The sequence below is a fragment of the Cucumis sativus genome, chromosome 6 (assembly GCF_000004075.3).
Source record: "Cucumis sativus cultivar 9930 chromosome 6, Cucumber_9930_V3, whole genome shotgun sequence".
NCBI lineage: Eukaryota > Viridiplantae > Streptophyta > Magnoliopsida > Cucurbitales > Cucurbitaceae > Cucumis > Cucumis sativus.
In genome coordinates, this window is record NC_026660.2 from 8,177,151 (window position 1) to 8,201,918 (window position 24,768).

At 35.8% G+C, this 24,768-nt stretch overlaps 1 protein-coding gene and 1 pseudogene across 9 annotated transcripts; both read left to right on the plus strand.

Moving 5' to 3' along the window:
- Positions 1-1,791: 1,791 nt before the first annotated feature.
- Positions 1,792-23,599, plus strand: LOC101212553 (U11/U12 small nuclear ribonucleoprotein 65 kDa protein). Of its 9 annotated transcripts, none has more exons than XM_011658609.2 (12): positions 1,794-2,273; positions 3,274-3,324; positions 6,897-7,162; positions 10,330-10,411; positions 10,499-10,693; positions 11,705-11,896; positions 11,981-12,148; positions 13,283-13,370; positions 16,041-16,099; positions 16,824-16,889; positions 22,925-23,069; positions 23,198-23,599. In XM_011658609.2, the coding sequence occupies exons 3-11, from the start codon at positions 7,017-7,019 to the stop codon at positions 23,006-23,008; spliced, it is 1,080 nt and encodes a 359-aa protein (XP_011656911.1). In that variant the 5' UTR covers positions 1,794-2,273; positions 3,274-3,324; positions 6,897-7,016; the 3' UTR covers positions 23,009-23,069; positions 23,198-23,599. The 9 variants fall into 9 exon arrangements, with proteins under 9 accessions (XP_031743239.1, XP_031743240.1, XP_031743241.1 ...); XM_031887376.1 differs by lacking the exon at positions 1,794-2,273 and adding an exon at positions 2,712-2,770; XM_031887379.1 differs by lacking the exon at positions 13,283-13,370 and having other exon boundaries at positions 1,792-2,273.
- Positions 9,836-9,932, plus strand: LOC116404828 (annotated as a pseudogene).
- Positions 23,600-24,768: the final 1,169 nt, after the last annotated feature.

Below are 24,768 nucleotides of genomic sequence, written 5' to 3' on the forward strand. Positions count from 1 at the left end.
ACAGAAAATACAGAAAATTCTTGGAATCAACAAAGAGATAAGCAAAATACTAGTGATCGAAGAGATAAGCAAAATACTAGTGATCGAAGAAACCTTGAGGTCTTTAACAGAGAAAATTGATTAGGTAGGGCTTCAAATCGAGTAAAATAATTAGTAGATATTAAAATACCTTGAAACATAAAAAATTCACAGGCCTACAATGGAAAATACAAAAAATGCCCCAGTTAACACGCGCGTTTGTGTAATCAAACCTGTAAAATATTTATAGTGTATAAAACAATTTTGAAAACATAAAAAACTCACAAGCCTACATAAATACAAAAAATGCCCAACACGCGATTAATCGACCACACGCGTTTGTGTAATTCTTCTTCTAAACGATCATGATACGTGATCATGTAGGAAATGATACACGATCGTGTAGAAAGTTGTACACGATAATGTAGTTCTTTTTAATAATATAAAAAATACTTCAAATCTAAATGATCGTGTTTGCCATACTAAACGATCGTGTTGACTAGGTAAACGATCGCTTAGATCATATCAAAATGATATTTAAATAATCTTAATATTCTGCGAGAGGAGCTGTAAGAAAGAAGGAGAAAATGAAGAAAGAAAGCAAGAAAAAGAAGAAAAATAAAAATAGAAGAAATAAAATATGGAAGAGAAAACTAAAGAAATCTAGAAGAGAAGATAAATAAATCGCAAAGAAGAAGAAATAGAAGTGATGAATTGTTTCCGATATGAAGGGCAAATATGAAATTTATGAAAAGTTTCTACCGACCTCTTATGCTTTTTAATCTTGTTACACGAGTCGTAAATATTTTGATGTTTTGTTATATTTACGAAAATTTACCTTATTATTTCCTAAGTTGCGAGAAAAAAAGTTTAAATCTAGTTGTAAATTCCTTATGAATTGAATCATTTTGATGACAAAATTTTAGATTTAATTTTATTTAAGTATTGATTAGAAAATTTAATGAGTGACGGAAAAACTAAGTAAATGCCAAGGTTGATGTTTAGTTTTGAGTTGAATTTATAAAAGTTAATTTTCATAAATATAACAAACTATTAAAATATCTAAGGTTCGTGTAACAAAATAGAAAAGTTCATGAATCGGAACATTTTATAAAAATATTTCAAGTTTGATTTTCTTTTTTTATCATATTTCTTCACTTACTCTTTTGCGATTTTTTTTCTTCCGTCTTTTTTCTCTTATTCTTCTGCCATTTTTCTTTTATATTTATTTTGAAATAATGATTTTCTTTTCAATCATTCATAAATCTGGTATTATTTGGTTCAAGAATCATGTACCAAATATAAAAGATCTTGAAAAAAATTGTTTAGATTTGATAGCCAAATCTAAAAGATTGTGTAGACAATTCTAAACAATCGTGTACCAAAAAACCTTAACAAATCGTTTAAAATAGTCAAATCTAAACAATTGTGTACTAAATAATCTTGAATAAAATTGTCTAGATTTGACTATCCAAATCTAAATGATCTTGTACCAACGAATCTTAAACAAGATTGTTTAGATTTGACTACTTAAATCTAAACGATCTTGTAGCAAATAATAAACAAATTTAAATGATCGTGTACAAATGAATTTAAAATAAAATTGTTTACGATTTTAGTATATGTTCGTATACCAAATATGCATGCCAGTGCCAAATTAATGACTGATGGAGACAGTTTTGGTATTTTCTATTGTGGACTTTCTCGGTATAAATTTGGACGTTTTCTTATATATTTTAAAAAATCATATTTATAAAGGTTATTTTAGTTTTTATTAAATAATGAAAAAGAAAAGAAAAGGAAGGCTTTCTCCTTACGCGCGCAACCCCACCGGATTCTCGAAATTTACTCTCTCCGTTGCTCTCTTCCGCCAACCATTTCTCTCCTACTCTCTCGCACGCCGGCACACTTCCGACGACGACACGCCCGCCCGCACCTCTCTCACGCACGCCGAGAACGACGCGACTTTTCGTCGACCACACGCCCGAAGCCTCTCTCTTCCTCTCCTTCAGCCGACGCCACCGCTTGCGCCACTTAACTCGCCGGTGATTCCCAGCCACACGCCGCCGTTCGAAGCCATCAAAGCGATAGTTTTTGCCGCATTTCTTGCCGTCGTTCGTGATGCTCTGACGCTGAGATCTGCAAGCCACACGTGTGCGAAGTCCTTTTGTCGTTCATCCCAGCCGCCAAATTTTATTTGATCGCCCTGCTGTCCGGAGTAACATATTGTCGGGCGCTGAGTCCCATTCCTTCAGGTAGTCGTTGGAATTTTTCTCTCTGGTAGATTTGGGTAAAGTTCTAAGCATTATGCGGTGGGTTTTGAGAACTTATCTAAGTTCGGTGCTAATATTGAATAACCCATGATTTGGGATGTTAGCACCGAATTTAATAGACAATTCTGGCCATTGAAGTTAAGGCTGTGTCCATAAGCCTTTGGTAAGATTTTGGATACTTATAAAGAGTTTTCTTGGAATTTTGAATACCCATTGAGTTTAACATTGCCCAAATATTAGATTTTAATTTTTGAAGAGTTTGAGCTGCTGTCCAGCCATTTGGAAGCTTGAAATTAGGCGATTTAGCACAACTTGTAAATTTCTAACCTTTTTGGAGTGGGTGTTGTGTACCCATCTAATTTTGGTGCTAATATAGGTTAACCCATGATGTCAGATGCTGGATTTCGAATTTGGAAGGTCATTAGGGTGCTGTAGATGGAGGTTAAGGTTACTTTGCTAAGTTCTCAGGAGTGCTTTAAGTGAGTTTTGTTAGAGTTCTTAAATGCCCATTGAGTCTAAGCATTAGATTAAATTAATCATAATACTCGGGTCCTAAAGTTGAATGTTAGAGGTCAAAAGTGGGCTTTCTTCTAGTTTTGGAGGTCATTGGGTGTTGTGTTTACAAATTTGAAACATAAAATGGTTTAGGGGATCTTATGAAGTATTTAAGGTTAATTGACTTATGTTGATATAATGGAACTTAATCTAAAAAATCATCTGCGTGTGGAATTAAAAGACCCACTAAGATTGACCTAAGTTGGATGATTAAGGTGTTAAGAGTTTAAGTTTGAAGTTAAGGGTCCAAAAGTGAAATTATAGCCTAAATTAAAGCATGTCTAGAATGATACAAGTTTAATAAAGGAAGTAGGAATTCGACTTATTGAATCATGAATAGCTTGAGTTGTCATAATGAAGTGTTTTAGAGATAGTTGTAACACCTTGACATGTGAAGATAACCGAGAAACCTTAATCGTTGTTTCAGGCCAAATTGAAGTGGGGAAAGCGTATGATCTCGGGGATTGAGTAATTGATAGTGAGTGATTCATTTTCAAGCTTTCTTCATACATATATATGTTATTTTATGATATCGCTTGGAGTCTACCTTGGTTTAAACCTTTTTATGACTATGTTTTCATTTATGCTTAGACGATGTGTTTCCTTGTTAGGATTTTAAGAATGTGTATGGATTGAATTTTTTAAAAATGTGTTTCAAGTTTCTGATTGTACTTGGTTTTAAAATATGATTATTCGATGTATATGAGGAGTGAAAAGGTGATTTCCTTAAGGCTATGTGAATGTGTTTCCGTAGCGCCACCTATGATTGTCAGGGATTTTCGGGGTTGAAGGAGATCGTGACCAGAGATACGAAAACTTGAGCCTAGGTGAGGACGTGGATGAAGGATTATGATTGGCTTCAGGCCTAGCTTAACCCATGGTGGGTGGCTCTATGTGCACATAGGAGCATGGATATGGAGGTTGCTACTGTGACAAGTACTAAATATGCATGAGCTCAGTCTGGCCGCGTGTTTCCTTGTGGATATGGATCATATGTGAGCTATTCTCGGTCGTGTATTTAGTATTCTACCATGATTGGATGAATGAAGGTTGCTACTGTTGCAGGTACTAAATATGCGTGAGCTCAGTCTGGTTGCGTGTTTCCTTGTGGATATGGATCACGCATGAGTTATTCTTGGTCGTGTATTTAGTATTCTACCATGGTTGGTTGAAGGAAGGTTGCTATTATGACAAGTACTAAATATGCGTGAGCTCAGTCTGGCCACATGATTCCTTGATCATGTGCGAGTTATTCTGGACCGTATATTTAGATGCTCTGCTACGGTAGACCCTTATATGGTACAAGTTTGTTGGCAAATACTTGTGGTTTATAGTAATACATGATTTTAACGTTTTAGTTGTTATTTCATTATCGGTGCCATATTTAAACAGTTTTGAGAGTATGTTTTACGGGTTCTTACTTCTAAAAAATTTGTCACTTACTGAGTTTTAGCTTATGTTTTCAATGTTTTCTCTCCCAGGTAGCGGTTAAGGACCAAGTATTCATTGAGCTTCCTATCATTGATTGTAGATTCTCATTATTTTTTGTATTGTATCATTGGGTCGTTAGAATTGTGAGTCACGTTATTATGTGTTTTGAGAGATTCTTATTGGACTGTAATTATTTTGTAACTGATTCCTAGTTTGGATATGAACTTTGATTGAGACTCTGAACTAGTTTGGATGAGTGGTGAGATACACTCGATGTGATTTTGAGTTTGAAGATTATATATAATATAAAAGTGAAATTTCCTCTCTTTTCAGGTTTTGCTAACCATTATTTTAAGGGAGATACTGTCGAAATTTCTATATAATTTTATAAAACTTGTTCGCTTGGCTTTTAAGTTGAAAAAATTGTTTTCAAAGAGTGTTTTCATGTCATGATCTAGGTTAGAGGGGAAAACCTAAAAATGGATGACACAAAGTCAAGCGAACCCCATATGGCATTGTTGCGGGACATAAAGCCCGACTTGTAGCAAAAGACTACCATCAAGAAGAAGGTATTTATTATGAAGAAACCTTCAGCCCAATAGTTAAAAAGGCGGCTGTTTGTATCATTTTATCACCAGCAGCTCAATATGGATGGGGACTTAGACAATTAGATGTCAAGAATGCCTTTCTACACAGTGTACTTCAAGATGAGGTCTATATGCAACAACCTCAAGGATTTATCTGCTCATCACATCCCCATCATGTCTGTAAACTGCTCAAGTCACTATATAGTGTTAAGCAAGCACCTAGATCTTGGTTTGAACGGTTCACCTTTTATCTTTTAAACCTTGATTTTGTTGCATCCCAAGCTGACTCTTCTCTGTTTGTCAGAATCTCAAATGTTACCATCACTTACCTGTTATTATATGTTGATGATAGAACACCAAGTAGAGTGTTCTATATATTCATAAGACAACCAAACTTTAACAAGATTACAGCCTTCAAAACAGTCTTAAACACCATACAACACAAGTCTTAATACAGAAAAATTAACCAGAACAAAAGCAAATTACAGAACAGAAAAGAAACTTCACAACAAAGGAAACAACTCCTAATAACTATAGGTAACTGTCACTTTTGCAATTCCTGAACTCAAGGAAACTTCAGCCGTCCATTCCAAAATCAAAATAACCACCCCATCTTTCCATGTAACTAACTGTGGTCCCCACCAAGGTGGTTTCCACTTCCTCCACTTCCATCCTCTTGTGCACGTGCCACTTCATCCTTTTTCCTTTTACTATAATGTATAACAATTGGTGGTCTACCCATGACATTATAATAACAGGAATTCGACAAGTGTGCATCTCTGAATTAATATCCCAACTTTGAGCTTGCTTTGTATGACTAATCTTGGCAACTTCCGATTCTTCCTTGGCCTAGAAATTCAGTACATCTCAAAAGGCTTGAATGTACTGCAGAGTTTGGTTTTTTTGGGGGTGATAGTGGAAATGTTGAAGAAGTATGGAATGTCAAGCGCAAAGCCTTGCTCTACACCTATGGCTCTTCCTCCACCCTCTAATGTTGGTGACCCATGCACTGTTGAATAGTAATTGACACTACTTAACATTCAACAAACCAGATCTTTCTCTGTAGGGAAGTTGTCTCAACATATGCATTCTCCACATACAACAAACCTAATAGCTGCAAAAAGAGTCCTTAGATACCTTTGTGGTACTACTACCTTTGGCTTATTGTTTCAAAGAACCTCAACCAGCACCCTTCAATTAGCTGCCTTTTCAGACTCGGATCGTGATGATCGACGCTCTACAATTGGCTTTGTAGTATTCTTAGACTTGGGGAGCTAAGAAGCAAACCACAGTGTCACACAGCTCAACTGAAGCCGAATATAGAGCTGTAGCCATCACTGCTGCTGAAGTCTGCTGGCTGAGATAAATCCTCCTCGAATACTTTGTGACAACAACTCTGCAATTCAGTTGGCAAGAAATCCTGCTTTTCATGGGTGAATTAAATATGTGGAGATAGACTTTCACTTTGTGTGAGAACATACTATTCTGCAATTTGTTCCTATACAGCACCAACTTGCAGACTTGTTTACCAAACCACTTACAACCAATAGTCTTCATTTCTCATAAGCAAACTCATGCTTCATCAGCCTTTGTTTGAGGGGCCATGTCAACTGAATAAGTTTCCTTTAAAGAAAACTCTGTTATTTATGTTTGAAGTTTGTTTCCTTCAGTTAAGTTGTTATGACTTAGTTTAACTTTGTAAATACCCTGTATTCCCTCCTTCATATTTCAATGGAAACCAACTCTCTCATCCTTGAGAGATTCTTAATTCTGTATTGTTTCACCAATAACGATTAAATGCTTGTTTTTTCTTTTGTAAGCATGCCTTATCTTCCCACAAAATGTTGTTGGAATGTCAAATATTATATAGCAATTAGCAATCAATATCCACTTCCTTCAGCCCGAAGCAATGGTAACTACGAAGAGAGCAACATTTTTTGTTGAGTATATGCTCTCGGTGATAGAAATGAAATTTGGTAGTTCTGTGTTCTTTCGGAAGTCTAAGTAATGATATTATATTTCATGGTGGCAGGCTGAATCTTCTCGGTGAAATTTTAGCAGAGGAAAGGGCTACCAGAACGATTTAATATTATAAATATAACAGATTGTAACTGTGTCAAGAGAGGATTTTGTTTTATCCTCATCTTTTTAGATGGAGGGTGCTGCCATAAAAGATGCCATTTCTAAGGACCATTGGAGTAGAGATCATACTGAGGGTATGAGAGCAAGGCCTCTGCATTTTGGTGAGCCAATTGCTGCAAGGCTTGGTGTGGACTATCCATTCCCTCCTCATCTTGAGTATGCTGCTCTTTTACTATTTAATGTTTTCATCTTACGTTATTATTTCTAATGTATTACTGTGCATGCTAGGTCTACAAATTCTTTAAGGTTAGGAGTTGGAGTGGATGACACATGCATTTAATATTTTATTTTCTTGAAAATCCAAATTGTTCTTTATGTACTAGATTGACGAACTTTTGTACTAAAAATGTTTTCAGCATCTACACCATAATGTCACAGTTTAAACTTTAAACAATCCTCACAATAGGTACTAAATCAACATTTTAGGTGCAGTCTTCTAGCTACTTGAAATATACTTCCAATTAGAGACATAAGTGAAAACTAAAAACCTTGTAAGAAATGAAGATAAAATTGGGCATTTATGGTGGTGGCTTAGAATTAATGAGAATGTAACATGAAGCAGAGTTGGTGTGTGTTTAATGTAAGAAACTGAATATGAGTGGTTTGCTATTATTATATTGGAATTCCCAAATAGTGTGTTTTTATCCGAGTTGTTGTGGCATAGCTTGGCGCTCGCCTGAGGTGAGAGGTGAGACCTTAACGCATTGCAAGTACCCAAGTTGAGCACCTTCAGTACGGTGCTCGTCTTTTGTGCCTTTCAATTGCCTTGAACATATGTTCAAGGTGCATCAGTTCTTGCCTTGTCAATTGTTTAACTTTTTATTTTAGAAAAAGAAATTCTTCCTCAAAACTTGGAATTAGGAGGAAGTATCATTGTTTGTAAAGGTAGAATTAAAGAAAAATCAAAGAAAGGAAGAAAAGAAGAGACAAAGAAGTAGAAACAAAATCGAAGATGCTGTCTCTCTCTTTTGTTCATCCATTTATCAAACAAGAAAAGAAGGAAGAAGAAGAAGAAAAGGGCTGTAATTTTAAAGGATTTCCAAAATGCTATGGAGACAATGTGGACGTGGGAATCCATCAGGAATTTGATATATTTGGTTCTTATCTATGGTTCTTTGAAGGGCTCGATAAAACCTTCTAGAGGGTTGAAACCGGGGTTCCTCTGTCTCCTTTCTCATTTCTCTAGGTTGTGGACGTTCTAGGCGGCATTATTTTTGGAGGGTTGGGGGGTACAATTCTTGAGCCCTTTAAGGTGGGATTTAAAGAGGTAGCTTTGTGGCATTTACAATTTGCTAATGGTACAATGTTCTTTTGCTTTGGAAAAGAGAACTTTATCCTGAATTACATTTTGGGGTTCTTGGAACTGATATCGAGGCTTAAAATCAATGAGAGTAAGTTTTAGATTTTGGGTATTAACTGGGAGCTAGAAAAGCTGAATAGATGGGACAATTTGGTTGGGTGCGAGGTTGATTCTTTCCATTTTTCCTATCTTGGCCTCCTAGGTAATCCAAGAGTTCTCTCTTTTTGGGATGACCCCCTGGAGAAGATTAGGAAGACATTAGCTTCGTGAAAGAAAAACTTCTTTTCTAAAGCTAGAAAATTTACTCTTATCAAATAGGTGTTGCGTGTGATCCCCATTTATTGCTTCTCTTTTTAGTGTGCCCGTCTTGGTTTATAAGAGCATTGAGAAACTGATGAGGGACTTCCTTTGGGAAAATGTGTAGGAAGGGAAAGGGTCTCATTTGGTTAGCTAGGATCTTGTGGGGAAATCCATGGACCGGGGGTGGAGGTTAGGGCTTGGAAATTTAAAGTTATGTAACAAAGCCATGTTGGCTAAATGGTTGTGGTATTTTCCACTCGAGCCCGAATTCTTGTGGTAGAGAATTATCGCGAGCAAACATGGCCCCATCCCTATGAGTGGGTATCCAAAAGGGTTAAAAGGCACATATCGAAATTCGTGGAAAGATATTTCTATCTAGCTCCTTCACATTTTACATCTTATTTTTTGTGTTGTGGGGGATGGTAAGGAAATTTATCTTTGGCAAGAGCATTGAGTGGGAATAGACTTCTCTCCTTTGTGTTTCCTAGGTTTTATCATTCTTTGTCCCTCTTGAAAAATTGTGTGGTGCTGTACTTCTTTGTTTGGTTAGGGAATTCTGTATCTTTCTCCTTTGGTTTCCACCGATGACCATTAGGGAAACGACAGATGTGGTTTCTCTTCTTTCCCAAGTGGAGGGTTTTGACTTTAGGCTTGGGAGAAGGGATGCTTGTTTTTGGAAACAACACTTTGTAGGTATTGAAAGCAATAGACGCGAAAACGAGGCTTATGTGAAAACCCGAGTACCGAAAGAAAAACCACGATATTGTTACTCTTATTCTTTTTTGATGAATTTTACAATAGGTACAATGAGGGAGAATAAATAGAATACACAAGGGAATAAAAAAGAAAAAGATTGAGGAATTAGGGTAAATCGTTCCATAATCGTTCCACAAATACCCCAAGGGCCAAGCCCACTAATTCTAACAGTAGAGATTTTCTTGTAGGTCGTTCTTTAGGATTTTATTGGATCCTTCTCCTGTTTTCAAGTTAGATTTTAATGTTCTAAGGAGGATTAAGATTTCAAAGAAAATCAATTTCTTTTCTTTGCAAGTTTTACCCGGTTGTGTGAATTCCTTGGATAAGCTAATGAGAAAGATGCTTTCGTTTGTGAGTCCTTTGTTGTTGTATCCTTTGTCAGAAGGTGGAGGAAAACTTTGACCACGTGCTATGGGAGTGCTAGTATCTAAGTTCTATTTGGAGTTATCTCTTTCCAGAGTTAGAGATTTCACGTTCCTTTGGGGACTGTCAATAAAATTGGAACAACACAGATAAGTTTAGCATGGCCCTTGTGCGAGGATGACATGCACAAAAGAGTTAGATATCTTGCAGGCTAGGCAGAGGGATCTTTGCTGATCGGGGAGCTCCTCCATCCGCCTTTTGAAGAGAAAAGCCATTTTTTCTTGTTGACAGGGTTTGTGCATTATTATGTGATCTTTGAGAGGAGAGGAACAATAGAGTGATTTAAGGTATGGAGAGGGATGCCCTCTTTGGTGAGGGTTCATGTTTCTCTTTGGGCTTCAAAGACTTTTTGAAATGACAATATTGGATAGGGGGGTTCTCTTTAGTTGGACTCATTTTTTCTTTTAAAAATACTATTTTACTTTGGGTTCTTTGTTTAGCATTGTAATTGATCTAATCGAAATTGTCTGTTCTTTACCTAGCTTTATGGAGACCAATTGTACTTGGTTGTGCATTCAATAAGATTTGGTAAAAACTTTTTTAGGTATGCGTATCCTCCTCCAGATGGTAATATCCTGACCAACATTGTTAATGCCCTCATAGCTGTCCCTCGCTTTTATACTCAGGTTACTACAAATGAAATTACAATCTATTCGTTTGAATTCTGGAGCATGTTTGAAATAAATACTTACAACTTAGTTTTTTGATTGTAGGTGCTGCATTTAATGAACAAGATGAACATCCCAGCTCCATTCCGATTGCCTCTACCCACCCCACCCCTCCCACCTTCCATTCCTGCACCACCATCACCATCATTAACGCTGCCACCTCTTCCTCCTCCTGTCACTACAAGGTCTCAAGTAACAAATATGCCCAGTGATGAGTCAGAAATGGAGTCCTCAGAAGAGGTAACTTGCCTAGAGTTGGTGAAACTTTTTCTTTTTTCTAGCTTGAATGAAATTCTGTCTTCAACGGGAGCCCAAAAGTCTGCTCTGACTAATACTAAATGTGTATCCAAATAAGAGTATGGCCGTTTTTGTTTGGATCCTTCCCATATATATCCGCTCGATTAATTTTTAGCTATGGTGTGGAGGATAACTCTTTAGTCTTTTAGTTAAGACCTTGGCAACGATTTTGCAAGTCTTTAGTTCTAGAAAGGACCTTAGCAACAAATTTGTACACACTTGTAGTGAGGTTATTTGGCCGACAGTTAACACCTTTGAAGATCCTTTTTGTTTTGTTTTTGTGGAATCAGACAAAGCTAAGTCTCTTTACACAAGAATTAAGGATTCCATTCTAAAAATGGACACCTCCACTCTATCCCCTTTGAAGATGTTCCAAGTCTTTTTCTGAGCTATATCGTGCTGTTTCCTATCAGAAGAAGAAAAGCTACATCTTGCTGTAGTTATTCACATTTTTTAATTTCCTACATTTTCTCTACACTCTTATCCAATTAAAGAACATGAGAATTTTATTGTGAATCATTTGGATTGGATTGGAGTCTCCCATTTCTATAAACTTCATACATAAATGAAACTTGTTCTTAAAAAATTATTTTCATAAATTTCCCTGCATATCCGTAGGGCCCTGTAAATCTTGTACTTTCTTTGTTGTGGTTCAAAATTATACTGAGAGCATGTCAGTAAAATTTATTTTTTTATTCCCTATGGACGATCATGTCAATCTTGTTGATGTTTTTGTCATCTACAATTTTTAGGTACATCCTGTTCTTTATTTTTTCATGTCAATAAATGTTCTTTTCTCTGTTATTTTGTTCTTAATTCTCCTGTACGATTTTATTTTATTTTAAATTCTATTCATTTCTTGTTCTAGGCTGTTTCTAGCTGAGATGAGGTATAATAATGTACTCCAATTTTTTCTTGGAACTTACTGACTAATTGGATTTAAGTTTGCATCAGGATGTGGAAGGAAAATATAATCCAAGTGGAGTTTCAAAAACTGCAAAATCAGGATACAAGCGTCCTAGGTGTGAAACCATTGTAGGCCCTGGGATAGATAAAGATGTGGCTCATGAGGCTGTTGGGGTGAAACCTTCCACATTGGTTCCAAAAGAGATTCCTATGATAAAGAAGAAGAACCCAGTGATTCAGGTTGCGTTTATTATGAAATGTAACTAATTGGCATATGATCTTATCTATATGACTCCTCCAGATTCCCTTGTTTAATCGTTGCAGATTAGAATTGCCCCTAAAGTGATTCATGATGGAAAGGTTGGTAACATTAATAATGATGGTGAAGAGGCAGAAAAGGAAGCAGATGATCTTAAGCCATATGCAACACTCGAAGATTTAGAGAGAGGCAAATTGCCTCCAGAAGAAATTCTTTCGCTTCCAATGTTCAAGGTACTATACCATGTGATATTTCAATGCTTAAGTATGAAAAAATGCATGTTTCTCTTGGTTCGTTAAAGCTCAATTTTTTTTTTAAAAAAAGGAGCTTTGTTTTTTAGATAGTTAAACATGTTTTTTTAAATAAAAGCTTACCTCATGTTTTGGGACGTGTGGCCTTAGTTGCAAATGAAATATTTGTATTATAGTTTTATGATTATCTTTTATCCCTTGTTAGCAAATATATAAATCTCTAGATGCTGCTATTTTGAGTTTCTCTTTTGTTGGCCGCAATTGGGACATTGTTAGGAACAAATGTAGTATGAGATGCTTTTTCTCCATGTTGGTTAGAATGGAATGTCTAAGGCGATACTTAAGTGGCTTGACTCTTCCAAATCCCACCCAATAGCTAACTTTTGGGGTGTGGTTTTCCAAGGTGCTTAAGTACCTACCTAACGATGGTATCAGAACCGGTTATCGCTGAGTGAAGTGCCGTCAGAGTAGCCACTGGGATGTCGGCTTTCTTGGGATGTGGTATTGTTAGAAACAAATATAATATGGAATGCCTTTGCCCCACATTGGTTAGAATGAGATGACCAATGCGGTACTTAAGTGGCTTGGCTCTTCCACCCCAATTGTTAGCTTTTGGGGTGTGTTTCCTAAAGTGCTTAAATACCTAACAGATACCAATGTCACCCTTGTGTTGATGCATGTTGGTTTTGTTAAGCAATGTTTTTATGAGTATAATATAAATAAATGGGACTTGATTCTGAGTTGTAACAGTTATCTTTTAGTTAAAAATGAAAAAAAGAAAAAGAAAAACGGCATGTACTTTGAAAGAGTAACAACTTTCTATGATCCTTGTTGAATCAGACTAGAATTTTCTGATGAAGTCATGGATGTGAGTGTTAATCTCTTCAGGCTTCTCCTGGTTCTACACTTTTGCTTTATTGGGACAAAAAAAAAGTTCAGGATTTTTGTCAATCCCGTAATATTGCAATTTTCTTTTCATGGGTTCAATAAATTTTGCTTTGATTTCCCTGGTTTATAGTTGAACACGTAGCTCCTTTTTTCTCCCTATTTCTGCTCGATTATGATGAAAATTTAACTGTGATAAGAATAATGCTGGAAATTTTATGGGTATTTCAGAACTATACTGCTGGGACTCCTACTTCAGTGCTGTATATCAAGAATTTAGCCAAAGATGTATTGAATGACGACCTCTACTATATTTTTGGTCAGTTTCTTTGCTCCAATTCCGGCTTTGTGCATATTTGGAAATTTATGTCCTTATTGATCATTTGGTAGGCTGTTTAGTGAGCTTAAATCATGCTAGTTCTAGGTATTTTAGTGTTTAGACAGGAAAACGAGCAATTGACACCGCCGGATGAGTTAGGATGTGTTTGGAGCTAAATGGAGGAGTTAGCAAATGAAAGGGCATAACGGAGCTGTCTTGAAGAGATAGAGGTAGGCACCTTGCCAAGTGCCCTGCCTGATGCCTTTTCTAGAAGTTGCATCAAGGTGAAGTGCCGTGTTGCTCCCCTTGGCGAAGCGCTATTTGGTAATTCGGTTGGCATCCAACCAACATTGCTTTAATTCCAGCAGCCAACCCTTCAATTCACTTTTAGGAAATTTAAAAATAAAAAGAAAACATAACATCTCTTCTTCCCTTCTGATTACCATCCAATCTTCTTACCTTCCATCATTTTCCAACCCTTCTTTCTTGCTATCATTTTCGATAAGCAACCAATGGACGCTAAGCAAAAAGATGACTTCTTTCATTTTCTTCTACAAATTCTGCTATTCTTTTTCTACATTTCTTTGTTTTTTATTTTATTCTTATTGTTTAAACCTTGATTCTCCAGAAGAAAATTTGAAGAAAAACAGAAAACTTAAAGAATGATATAAAAAAGAAGAAAGACTAGCTGGAAAGATCCAGATATCATTTGAGAAGTGGCATTTGTTGTCAATTTATGCATTAGAATGGCTTCCATATTTTACCATTGCGCCAACATTAGCTGTAGAAGACGTCTCAGCAACCAAAACAGTTCTTCTCACACCTCTGCTCACACTTGTAGAGTTATTCTCGTGCAACCACTCACCCAAACTTTGTCTATGTTGCACTGATACATTGTTTGTTGACCATTCACTGGCGTGACACTCATTCTGTCTCATGATGCACATCTATCTTTTGTTTGAAATGGAGACAAGCCTCCTTATTAATATTAATAATAATAAGAGAGACTAACGCTCAAAGTACAAGAGAAATATACGGTGAGCAGAAGGGCTAAAATAGATACAAACAATAGCTAAATCAAACTCAACAATAACAATGAGCTAAACAAAATCCTCTATACTGGAAGCACAGATGAAAACTAAAATGTAAACAAAGTACTAAGTAATTAATTAAAACAGAAGTCAAAAGGAACCCAAAGTAAGCTGACAAAAAGCCCACAATTAGCTTCGAGATGAGTGAAGAGGGAACACCAAGAGAAACATGAACATCCTTGCTGACTTTTCACTGCTGGGCCGCTGGCTAACTGCAGAATTTTTACACTACGTATCAGGGAAAGGTTTCCCTTTGCATAACGGACCAATATATAATCAGTCATTGGCACCTTATGGGAAAATACAGAAGCTCTGTACATGTTTGTTTCAAGAGATGGCTGTGTTGAACACCTTTTAATTCCCCAAGATAAGGAGATTTATCTGAAGGTTCGAGGATAATGACATGTCCTAAGCTAACCCCCCATTTTGCAACAGCATCAGTGGACGACTTTTGATAATAAGTGCACAGCCTTGCCCCAATTCCAATGTTGCCCCAAAGTAATGGCCTTTCTTCACAATACTCCATCAAGAAAACATGTCCAACTTTCACAGAAAGATCTGATTTCTTTTTATTGCTCCAAGAGATCTAATCGATCTATTATCACCACAACTTTTTTACCCTTGGCATTATATATATTTTCAAACGAACAAGATGAAGTAAGGAATTTAGTTGCACATTTTGGGCAGCCAAAGAATTTTCTCTTTCAAGCTCCCTTCCAGAATAAAATAATTAATCATTCAGAAGGCTTCATATCCAAAAAGAAAATTTGATAACCTAGCTTATTGGAAGCTTTGGCCATGATGGATGAAACATTCTCCTCAGGATTAACAATATGTTTACTACCTTTGCCTCCTACACTTTTCAGAATAATTTCATTGGTCCTTCAGTAGGTAACTTGTGTAGTTCTCTGACAGTCATCTCATTAACATGTGAATACCATAAACCTTTAGGGTGATGAAAATTAGCTAGCTCTTTGTTTTTGATCCCTCTGTTCTTGAGCACTCTTCCTCTTAGTCGCATAATCTTTTCTTGGTTTCATAATCTTTTCTTGGTTTCATATCCTTACCCGGGCTGCAAATTTGATGAACTCTTTGAGGGCTGCATGTTTGAAGGAATCAATCAAACCCCTAGCCTACCAATAGGCAACTTTACAACACTCTCTTCCAGGCCTACCAATTGGCCACTTTCACAACACTTTCTTCCCATTTGCAAGCTCTGTGTTATCAACTCACTCACTGGCCAATTGTCCTGCACTACCTTCTTCATGTGAGAACCATACACTAAAATATTGAACCTGTCCTGGCCTATTGCTAAAATTATGCATCAGACTTTTTGATTGATCAATATATGGGGAAGTAAATTTGAAGATTTCCAGAATGTGCAACTAATTATAAGTTGAATGCCACCTCATTGTAACCGTAGGATAGGCCTATATATCTGGTCTTTTGATGCATGGAAGAACATTACTTTCACATTCTTCTAATGGTTTTCTTTGCCAACTTCAAAAAATTTAGAAGTTACTATGGTTCTTATCTTTTCCAATGTGTTAGTTTTAACTAGGCGGTTTTTATTTTGTAGGATCATTATTTGAAGGTATTGATGAAGCCAAATCTGCTCTAACTGTGAAGCTAATGCAGGTTAGGTATTGTTGTCATATGTGTAGTTTGACGAAAAGTTTTTGAATAGCGGAGAATTTGTAACTTCTTCTCTGATTACTTGAAGAGCGTAGAAGAAACATCTGCAAAGTTGCCTCATTGTCTGACCTTGAGAGCCAATAATATGTATCATATACTTTATTATTAGGCATCAGCTTTTACAAAGATAAGGAAAGTATAAATAAGGGGTTGTCTAAATCTTTTAGTTGTAAGCCTAGTCTCGTGCTTGCATTAGGTTGATTTCCTACACTTGAGAAAATTACATACATCCTTGATTGAAAAAATTAAAAGAACAATATGATGTTTTAGTAATACCGTGTCAACTCTTCTTTACCATTAAATTCCACTTTGGTCATTATTTTTAAAGCATGAGATGTACTAACGTAGCTTAGATATTAGCATGATAGTTTTGCAAAGATCGGAGTGTGATGGATGACCTTTTATCGAATGAACAAAACTTGTATTGTATTTTTTCCTTAAAAAGGGAAAAGGAAAAAAGAAAAAAGGGTATTTGAATGCTGCAAGTTAAGGGGGAAAAATCAATTTAATATGAGCTATGTTCCAAAGTATACAACTTAGTGTAATATGATCTTTTATCAATGTGTGCTGGTTAGTTTCTTGAGAAAGAGCAGACTATAATGATTGCTCATCTGATTGTATATAATTATGACCTGCGATTCAAACTTTTTACTTTTCTGAATTTCAGGAGGGAAGAATGAGGGGTCAAGCATTTGTAACATTTCCATCGATTGAGCTTGCACAACGTGCTTTGGTATGTATTTGATTTTTCAATCCATGTATTTTCTTGATCAACTATTCACTCAACATATTGATCATGATTGCTCTTAGTTGTCAAGGAATGACAAGAATTTCACTACACTTCGTGGAATTGTAGAGTAATTGTTCTTCTTTTATATGTTTTTGTTGATTGCAATATAAATGAAAGAGATTGTGTTTAACATAAGTTCTTGTAGCTTGCTCGTACCATTCGTACAACTATGAAGCATAAACACTCCATTTTAGGGGCAGTATCAATGTGGGATATATGTTGGACACATATTTGTTCAGGCACACAGGGGACACTTGTATGAAACGCTAATTTGCATGTTCTGTTTTTTAAAATAAAAAAAAATTGACATGTTGAGTCATAACAAAGATACTTCTAAACGATTGTTTGTAGTATGGGCCCAAATATAAAACCTAAAAAGAAAAAACTCAGTATAATATAACAATAACTTTTCAACTTCCCTCCCACTCTTGTTATGCAATCACAAAAACGAACAGAGACAGTAGCCTTCTTAGTTCTCCTTTTCACCAGAGCAGTAGAGACCAGTGTTCTAGCCTCAATCTTCCAACTCTTTGATAACAATGATGAAGTATGTTTTCCCCCCTTCAAGTGTATCACTATCAAGTTACCCACTGCTCACTGCCTATCTTCAAGGTTCAACCTCTAATATGTTTTTGGCCATTACCCACTGTTGTATACCATTATCAAATCCTCAAATTTTTTAACATGTTATATATATATTTGTCACTATCGTTTACTAATCCTCACAGTTCAATCACTTTCAGATTTTTTCTTCTTTAAATCTATCAGGTTAAGCTAGTGTCGATCTTCAAAGTTGAAACTCTTTTATATAAATATATATTTTCTTCAAGTGTATCAAGTTGACCACTGCCATGTTCAATCCCTTATAAGTTATATATGTTTTTCTATTTTTAAATGTTAGGATGATATTTGTGAACTCTTGCCACTGTCAATCGTCGAATAGTTCCATGGAATCTACCAGCTTTGATTCTAAATCCCTGTGAATATGTGATTATGATTCAAAAGTTGAGTGGGTGGAAATTTTTCGTATAGTTAGAGCTCACTTGTTGAAGATAAATTGTCAAGGAGATGGATTGTGTGTAGTCACTCCTAAAGTTATAATTGATATGCAAAAATTAGAAGATGAGACAAACATTGGAATAGAAAGGAAAACTCCTAAAAATGTTCCTTTGCCATCTAAACCACCCCAGTCATATCACTTGGTGGAGTTATTGTGAGTAATTCTCTCCCAAGTAGCTTTGAGTTATGTCAAGACATCACGAGACCAATTGGATACACTTATTGCTCAAATGTTTTATTTTCTCAGGCTTGCCATTTCATTTAGCGAGGAATTCACATTTTATAAGTCTTTTGCTTATGTTGCAAAATTCACTTTCTGGACATGTGTCTTTTGGATATAATATGTTGAGGACAAGTCTTCTCCAAAAGAAGACAAATATTGGGAGATCATTGGTACATATTAAGAGTATTTTTTTTAATATGTTTCCTCCATAAAGTTCTTCCCATGACTCCATGCCTTGCAAGGATAAAAAATCCTTGATCCCTAGTCTCCCAAGTTTTCGCCAAGCGTTTCAAGCTCACTTGTAATTTTTTAGGCTTGGGTCTCCCCTCAACGCTATTGACTTCCCTTTGTGCAGAAACTTCATTGTCATTGTCCTCCAATCTAACTTCTGTCACCCCTAAGGTGTGTAACCATTGGATCCCCAAAATAACGTCTACTCCACCCAACTCTAAAGGTAGATATTTTTTTTCAACTACTAACCCTCCAATATGCAATCACACTCCTCTGCACACCCCCTTCCCTTTTATCGTCGTGTTAGTGCCCATCATTACTCTGTAATTCACGGTCAACTCAACTTTGATCTCCACTTCTTCTACTACTTGTTGTCAATGAAATTGTGTGTTACTCCACAATCGACCAACACCATGTTTGGACTTCTCCGTTTGCTCGTCATTTTCATCGTTCCTAGGTTTAATAATCCAACTATTGAATTCGTCGATAAGTCCACTGTTTCTTGTACTTCTGCATATTGGAGTTCTATCATCTCAAACTCTTCTACTACATCTTCAAATACTTCTAACTCGTTGGCTTCATTTTGCACTAACAGGACAAGAAGTTCTCTTTGATCTTTAACCTTACATCGATGACCTATAGTGTATCGTTCATCACAACGGAAACATAATCCTCTCTCTTTTTGCTTTGAATTCAGCGCCAGACAAACGCTTGAACATGCCTTCCTTTTAAACTCTGGCCTTATTCACCCCTTGCAACGTAATTGTTCGCATCAAAACTGGTTTGACTGTCTTTGGTATTTCCTTTGCTGTGATCGGTAGAATTCCTTGACGATTGTTCACCACATTCACTCCTTTATTTTTTTCAATGATCATGCCCTTCTCTCCCTTCTTCTTCACTGTTTCAGATTGAACCAATTTTCTATTCACTACTCTTTGGCCACTTTCATCATATTCACAAGCCCGATGGGCTTCCCAACATTCTACCTCTGCCCTAATCCATGGTACAAGCCCATTCATTAACGTATTCTCCAAGATTTCATTAGACAAATGAGGCAACGGTGCAACAAGCTTATCTAAAAGATTTATATATTCTTCTACAGTTGATTTTTTGTTTAATCACAAGAAATTGGCTACATACCATCCCTTGCCGAGATCGGAATTGTTTTAGTAGTCGTATCTTCAATGCTTTCCAATCGGAAAATGGTTCTCGATCCTCCTTCGCACTGTACCAGTCCAGAGTCTCTACTTTGAAAACTATAACCGCTACAATCAATTTCTCCTCCCCTGTTAGTTTATGAATTTGAAAGTATCTTTCGGCTTGAAAAAGCTAGGAATCGGGATCAGTGTCGTTGAAAATTGACATCTCTACTTTCTTGAATTTACTCTGATCTAATGTTGCATCTCTCGGTCCAAATCGTGCAACTTCATTCATAATTGCAGTCGTTCCCGTTAGTGTTTCCTTCTCATTCTTCCGCTTGATTCGCCTCGTTCAAGAGATCCTTCAACAACTTCTTCATTTCTTTGGAACAAAGTCGTTGACTATTCGCTTGTACAATCACTCGTTCCACGCCTTTTGATAAGGATTTCATGGATTCCTTCATCTTCGATAGTCTTCAACTTCTTTTTAGTCAATCTTCTCTTCCAATCGTTTCTGCACCATATTGGATGCTTTCCCTAGGTTTGATTGTTCCGATACCAATATGAAAGGTATAGATCTTTAATGTAGTAGTAAATAGTAATGGACCGAATAGTAGAATTACAGTATAATAACTAGGGCACAATCAGAGATGATCGTCCCTAACTCCACATCTCCTCACTCTTGAGAAGATACTTTCCAATTTCTCCCTAACTAACTCAATGCACTTTGAGAATAAAATATTATTCTCCTGAGTGGTCCCCACCACTTACAATTCACTGGCCCGTACTATTCTTTTCTCTCCTACTATACAGATGCACTATTGGTGGCCTAAGAGATGTCTTGTTAAATGATTTTTCAAATGCATTTGTACCGACTTTCTTTTCTTGTTTTCTAAGTCTAGGCTACTTGTGGGAGAATTGCCCACATTAACTTTGCCAATTAATATGCCCGAGGGTGATTTTGGTGACAAAGGAACACTTAGGATATCTATAGGAGTGACGTTTTTAGGATACGAAGTGTTTGCCTCATCTTCTAATTTTTACATGTGAGACACAATCCATTCCAGACGCGCATGGTTGGCAAGAATGTTGCAAACGTCAGCAACGGAAGGGATGCTGAGACCTTACCCAAATACCCCCGAAGATTTATCTTGCTTGGATGACCACGACCCGGTTGTTGGTTGTAGAAGAGTCGGTTGGCAAGATCAAAATGAGCATTGTTGATTTGAATCTAGCAATTGACAGAATGGCTAGATGATGAAACAATTCTTGGAGTGTTTGTTTATATTGTATTTGAGAAGTATCGTATATAATGTGTTAAGTATCGGTATTTGATACGTATTTGAGAAATAATTCGTAGTATCAATATCTGATACGCGTTTGGTGCAGATTCTATGCCTCACATGAAGTATCTTATCTTCATAGATGAATAAATGAGGAAACAAGAAGGTAAAGCTGGTTGCTTTTATGTTGAAGTTTGAGGCCTCTGCATGGTGGGACCAAATCCAAATGAATCGGCGGCTAATAGGCAAGGCATCCATCAGAAGCCGGTTGAGAATGCTGAAGATGATGAAGGAAAGATTTCTTTCGGCCGACTATGAACCAATTTTGTATCAGTAGTACCAAACTGTTGGTAAGGCAGTAGAAGAGTATCAAACGGTGCAGAGGAATTTCACTGATTGAGTACAAGCACAAGAACCAACAAATTAGTTAGCGACTGTACTTAAAAATAATGGATTTACAACTTCATGAACTTAAAAGATCCAGCTATCTGTTTACAAATACCTCAAAAATTGGCTGCTACTCCTAACTGAAGGACAATATAAAATACATCATGTTTACAAAGTTTTCGTAAGTCTATAGTTTCAAACTGAGATGCCAAATTCTTGAGCTACTTTTGGAAGAAGTTTAACACAAGTTTAAAGTTTAGCACAATAAGTCATTATCAAACCGATTAGGAAACACAAGTCACACAAACAGAACAGAATCCTTGGGAATCTTATACGTTGTCTTGGAGAGGACAAGCCTAGAAAATGGGACCTTGTCTTAACTCAAGCAGATTCACATACAATCAGATGAAGAATCGATCTATGGGAAGTTATCATTTGAAATAGTGTGCACTAAACTCCTCAGATAAACATTTGACCTTGCTAATTTGCCTTCCTGATTTGATCTTAATTTAGAAGGTGAAGGATTAACTGAAAGAATAGCAGAAGTACATAAAGAAGTCTCACAACACTTGAAAAAAATGACCAACTAGAAGCATAGATGATTCAAAGAGTTTAATGGAGATTTGGTCATGATTCATCTTCAAAAAACTCAATGTCCAGAAGGGACTTACAGGAAATTGCATCCCAAGAAGTTTGATCCTTTTCGAGTATTGAAGAAATGCGGTGACAACGCTTACAAGATTGAACTACTTGAAGATTTACACGAGCCCAATCTTCAACATTGCAGACATAACCGAGTGCTTCCTACCAGATTAGTTCTCCATTTTAACATAAACTCGAGGGTGAGTTTAATTTCTTTTGGTTGGAGGGAATTTGATGTATTATGTTTTCTATTTTACTTTTAACTGGCTCTTTAGGCTTATAAGTCTCTAAAGCCGGTTCTTTAAAAATCTTGCTCATATATTCTTTATCGTTATCGTTGTTAACTGACTAGTGAGAAGGGTTGGTATTTAAACTAAACCTTGTAGGCTTTCGATACAATGTTTGAGGTATTCTTTGGAATTGAGTATTTTCTCTCAACTTGATACACCAGATACCATCCTTTGAAGTATCCATGCTTCATAGGGAGAGGGTTGGTATGTGGTCTCTCCCCTATTTTAGAACCTCTGAAAAATGCTAACTACCCTATTCCCGTGCTGATTCTAGATGCACAAGATTAATAACTGTTGGATCCAAATTTTCCCATATTACCTGTCCTAAGATACGTCTTACAAATTACTGTGTATACTTTTCCTCTAGATGCTCTTTGGTTTCGAATCGAGAATTGCTATTCCAAATACCCGAAGGCTGTAGTACTATTTGTGTTCAGTTTTTGTTTTAATCTTCCGGTAGGAGTAAAATGAGCTTATCTAATATGCCTGTTGAATATGGAAAGTCTTCTCCTTCCGCTATCTCTTTGGAATGTTATTTCCAGCAATTATTTACACATTTCTTTGTAATATTCTTGCATTATATATTATTCTTTTAACTGTGGAGTGTTTCACCATATTAGAAATTTATCATTGTATGTATATGGGTGAATCACCCATTTGTAAAGAAATAAGAAGAATATTTGTAATTCATAATTCTATAATGCCTAATTCATTGTTTTGACAGAATCTAGTAAATGGTTACGTGTTCAAAGGCAAGCCAATGATTATCCAATTTGGGCGCAATCCAGGAGGCGTCAAGGGGAGTTAAAATGTTGGCTACTAGTACCCAATTGAACCCCAAAATATAAGCTTGAAATATCAGAGATATGGTAAGCAATGAAAGAAAGTAGTATAGAAAAGATTTCAAATTGCTATAGTACTTTCGGTCCTCAACTGATATAAAACGACATCGTTGTATTGATGTTGCAAGCTAAGTTAGGCACATTTTATCTTGTAGGTCAATCACTGAAGCATGTTGGGAAGGTCATTTAAATGAAACGAGGCTCTACCATTTGGTTTTAAAAAAATCGAGGTAGTTGTGAAGGTCAAAATCGCAACGAGATGATGGTGTCTAATACTTCGTTTGGTGATTTCTGTGCAATTTCGAGCTTGGCTGAGTGTAGTGATTACGTTAGGATTTGTACATAAATCAAGCGGAGAGATGTTACGAAGGTGAATGAATTTACTCAACTATTTTGGATCGAGATACTTTATATTGTTTAGATAATTTATTTTAGTTGTGTAAAATGTAGTATTGCTAATTTGCTTCTACTGTTGATTAAAAATATAGGTTGGGATTGCTTTTACAATCCTATGAGCTTTTTTTTTAAATAAGAAAACTTATTTTTTGATCTGCCCACATCTTTTTCTAAATCTGTTTTAAGTTTAGCCTGCTAAAGCTATTTAAATTTTAGCTTTGCTATAAATTTGGTGTACTCCCCAGCCAGCTCAACTTTATCATTCCATTAAATTATTCTCAATTTTTTTTCAAATTTTAATTGATTAAATTTTGTTAGGGTATAGTTGCATAAATGTGAAATTGTAATGGGTTAAAATTAAGCTCATAGTTCATATGTTTATTACTTTGCAAACTGACAAATTCCTTAAACCCAATACAATTGAAATACCCGGCTGATTGATCTATCTCTCACAGTTACAAAAGTGTTTTGCATATAATTGTTGTCATATTACCCTTTAACTTTATTGTTATTTGATTGTTTGTTTGTTTTGATTTTTATTTGATATTATTTGTTACCTGATTGTTAATGATATTAATTGTTATATGATTGTCGATATCATTAATAATTGTTATCTAATTAGCATTTGATACTAATGGTCAATAATACCTTATTTGATTATTGTGTGATTATTATTTGATATCAATTGATTTTTGTTTCAATTTTATCAATTATGTCTTTGATACAGACTGGTTTGTGATTCTTATCTATTCGAAAGTTAATATAGATTTAAAAGAGTTAGTTACATAAATGACAAAAAAAAGCAAAAAGTAATAATATATATAGCAAAATGATGAAATAATTGCATATATAGCCTAAAAAATAGTAAGACTAAAATATCCATGTCAAATCACCATTTTGGTTGTTTTTTGTAGGGGTGAAATCGGGTTGGGTCAAGTTGGGAACCCAACCCATATTTTCGAGTTATTTGGGTTGGCATCCCGAATAACCTGAATTTAGTTTCTAACCCAACCCAATCTAACCCGTAAAATATGGGTTGGGTTGGGTTGTCGGGTTGTATATATAATTATTTTTTTAATTTTTCTTTTTCCGTTTTCTAATTTTAATTTCTAATTTCTAATGATTATAAAAGTTTGAAATTGTTACATTTAAATTTCAAACATACATAATTCAAACTTTCATACAATAAATTCAAGATTTATATACCTTTAATTTGTTTTTTTATTAAAATAATATATTTATTTATTTATATATTACATTAATTCAGGTTGGGTTAGGTTGAACCAAAATTTTCAACCCTCCAACCCTAGACCCAATCCAACCCGAAAAA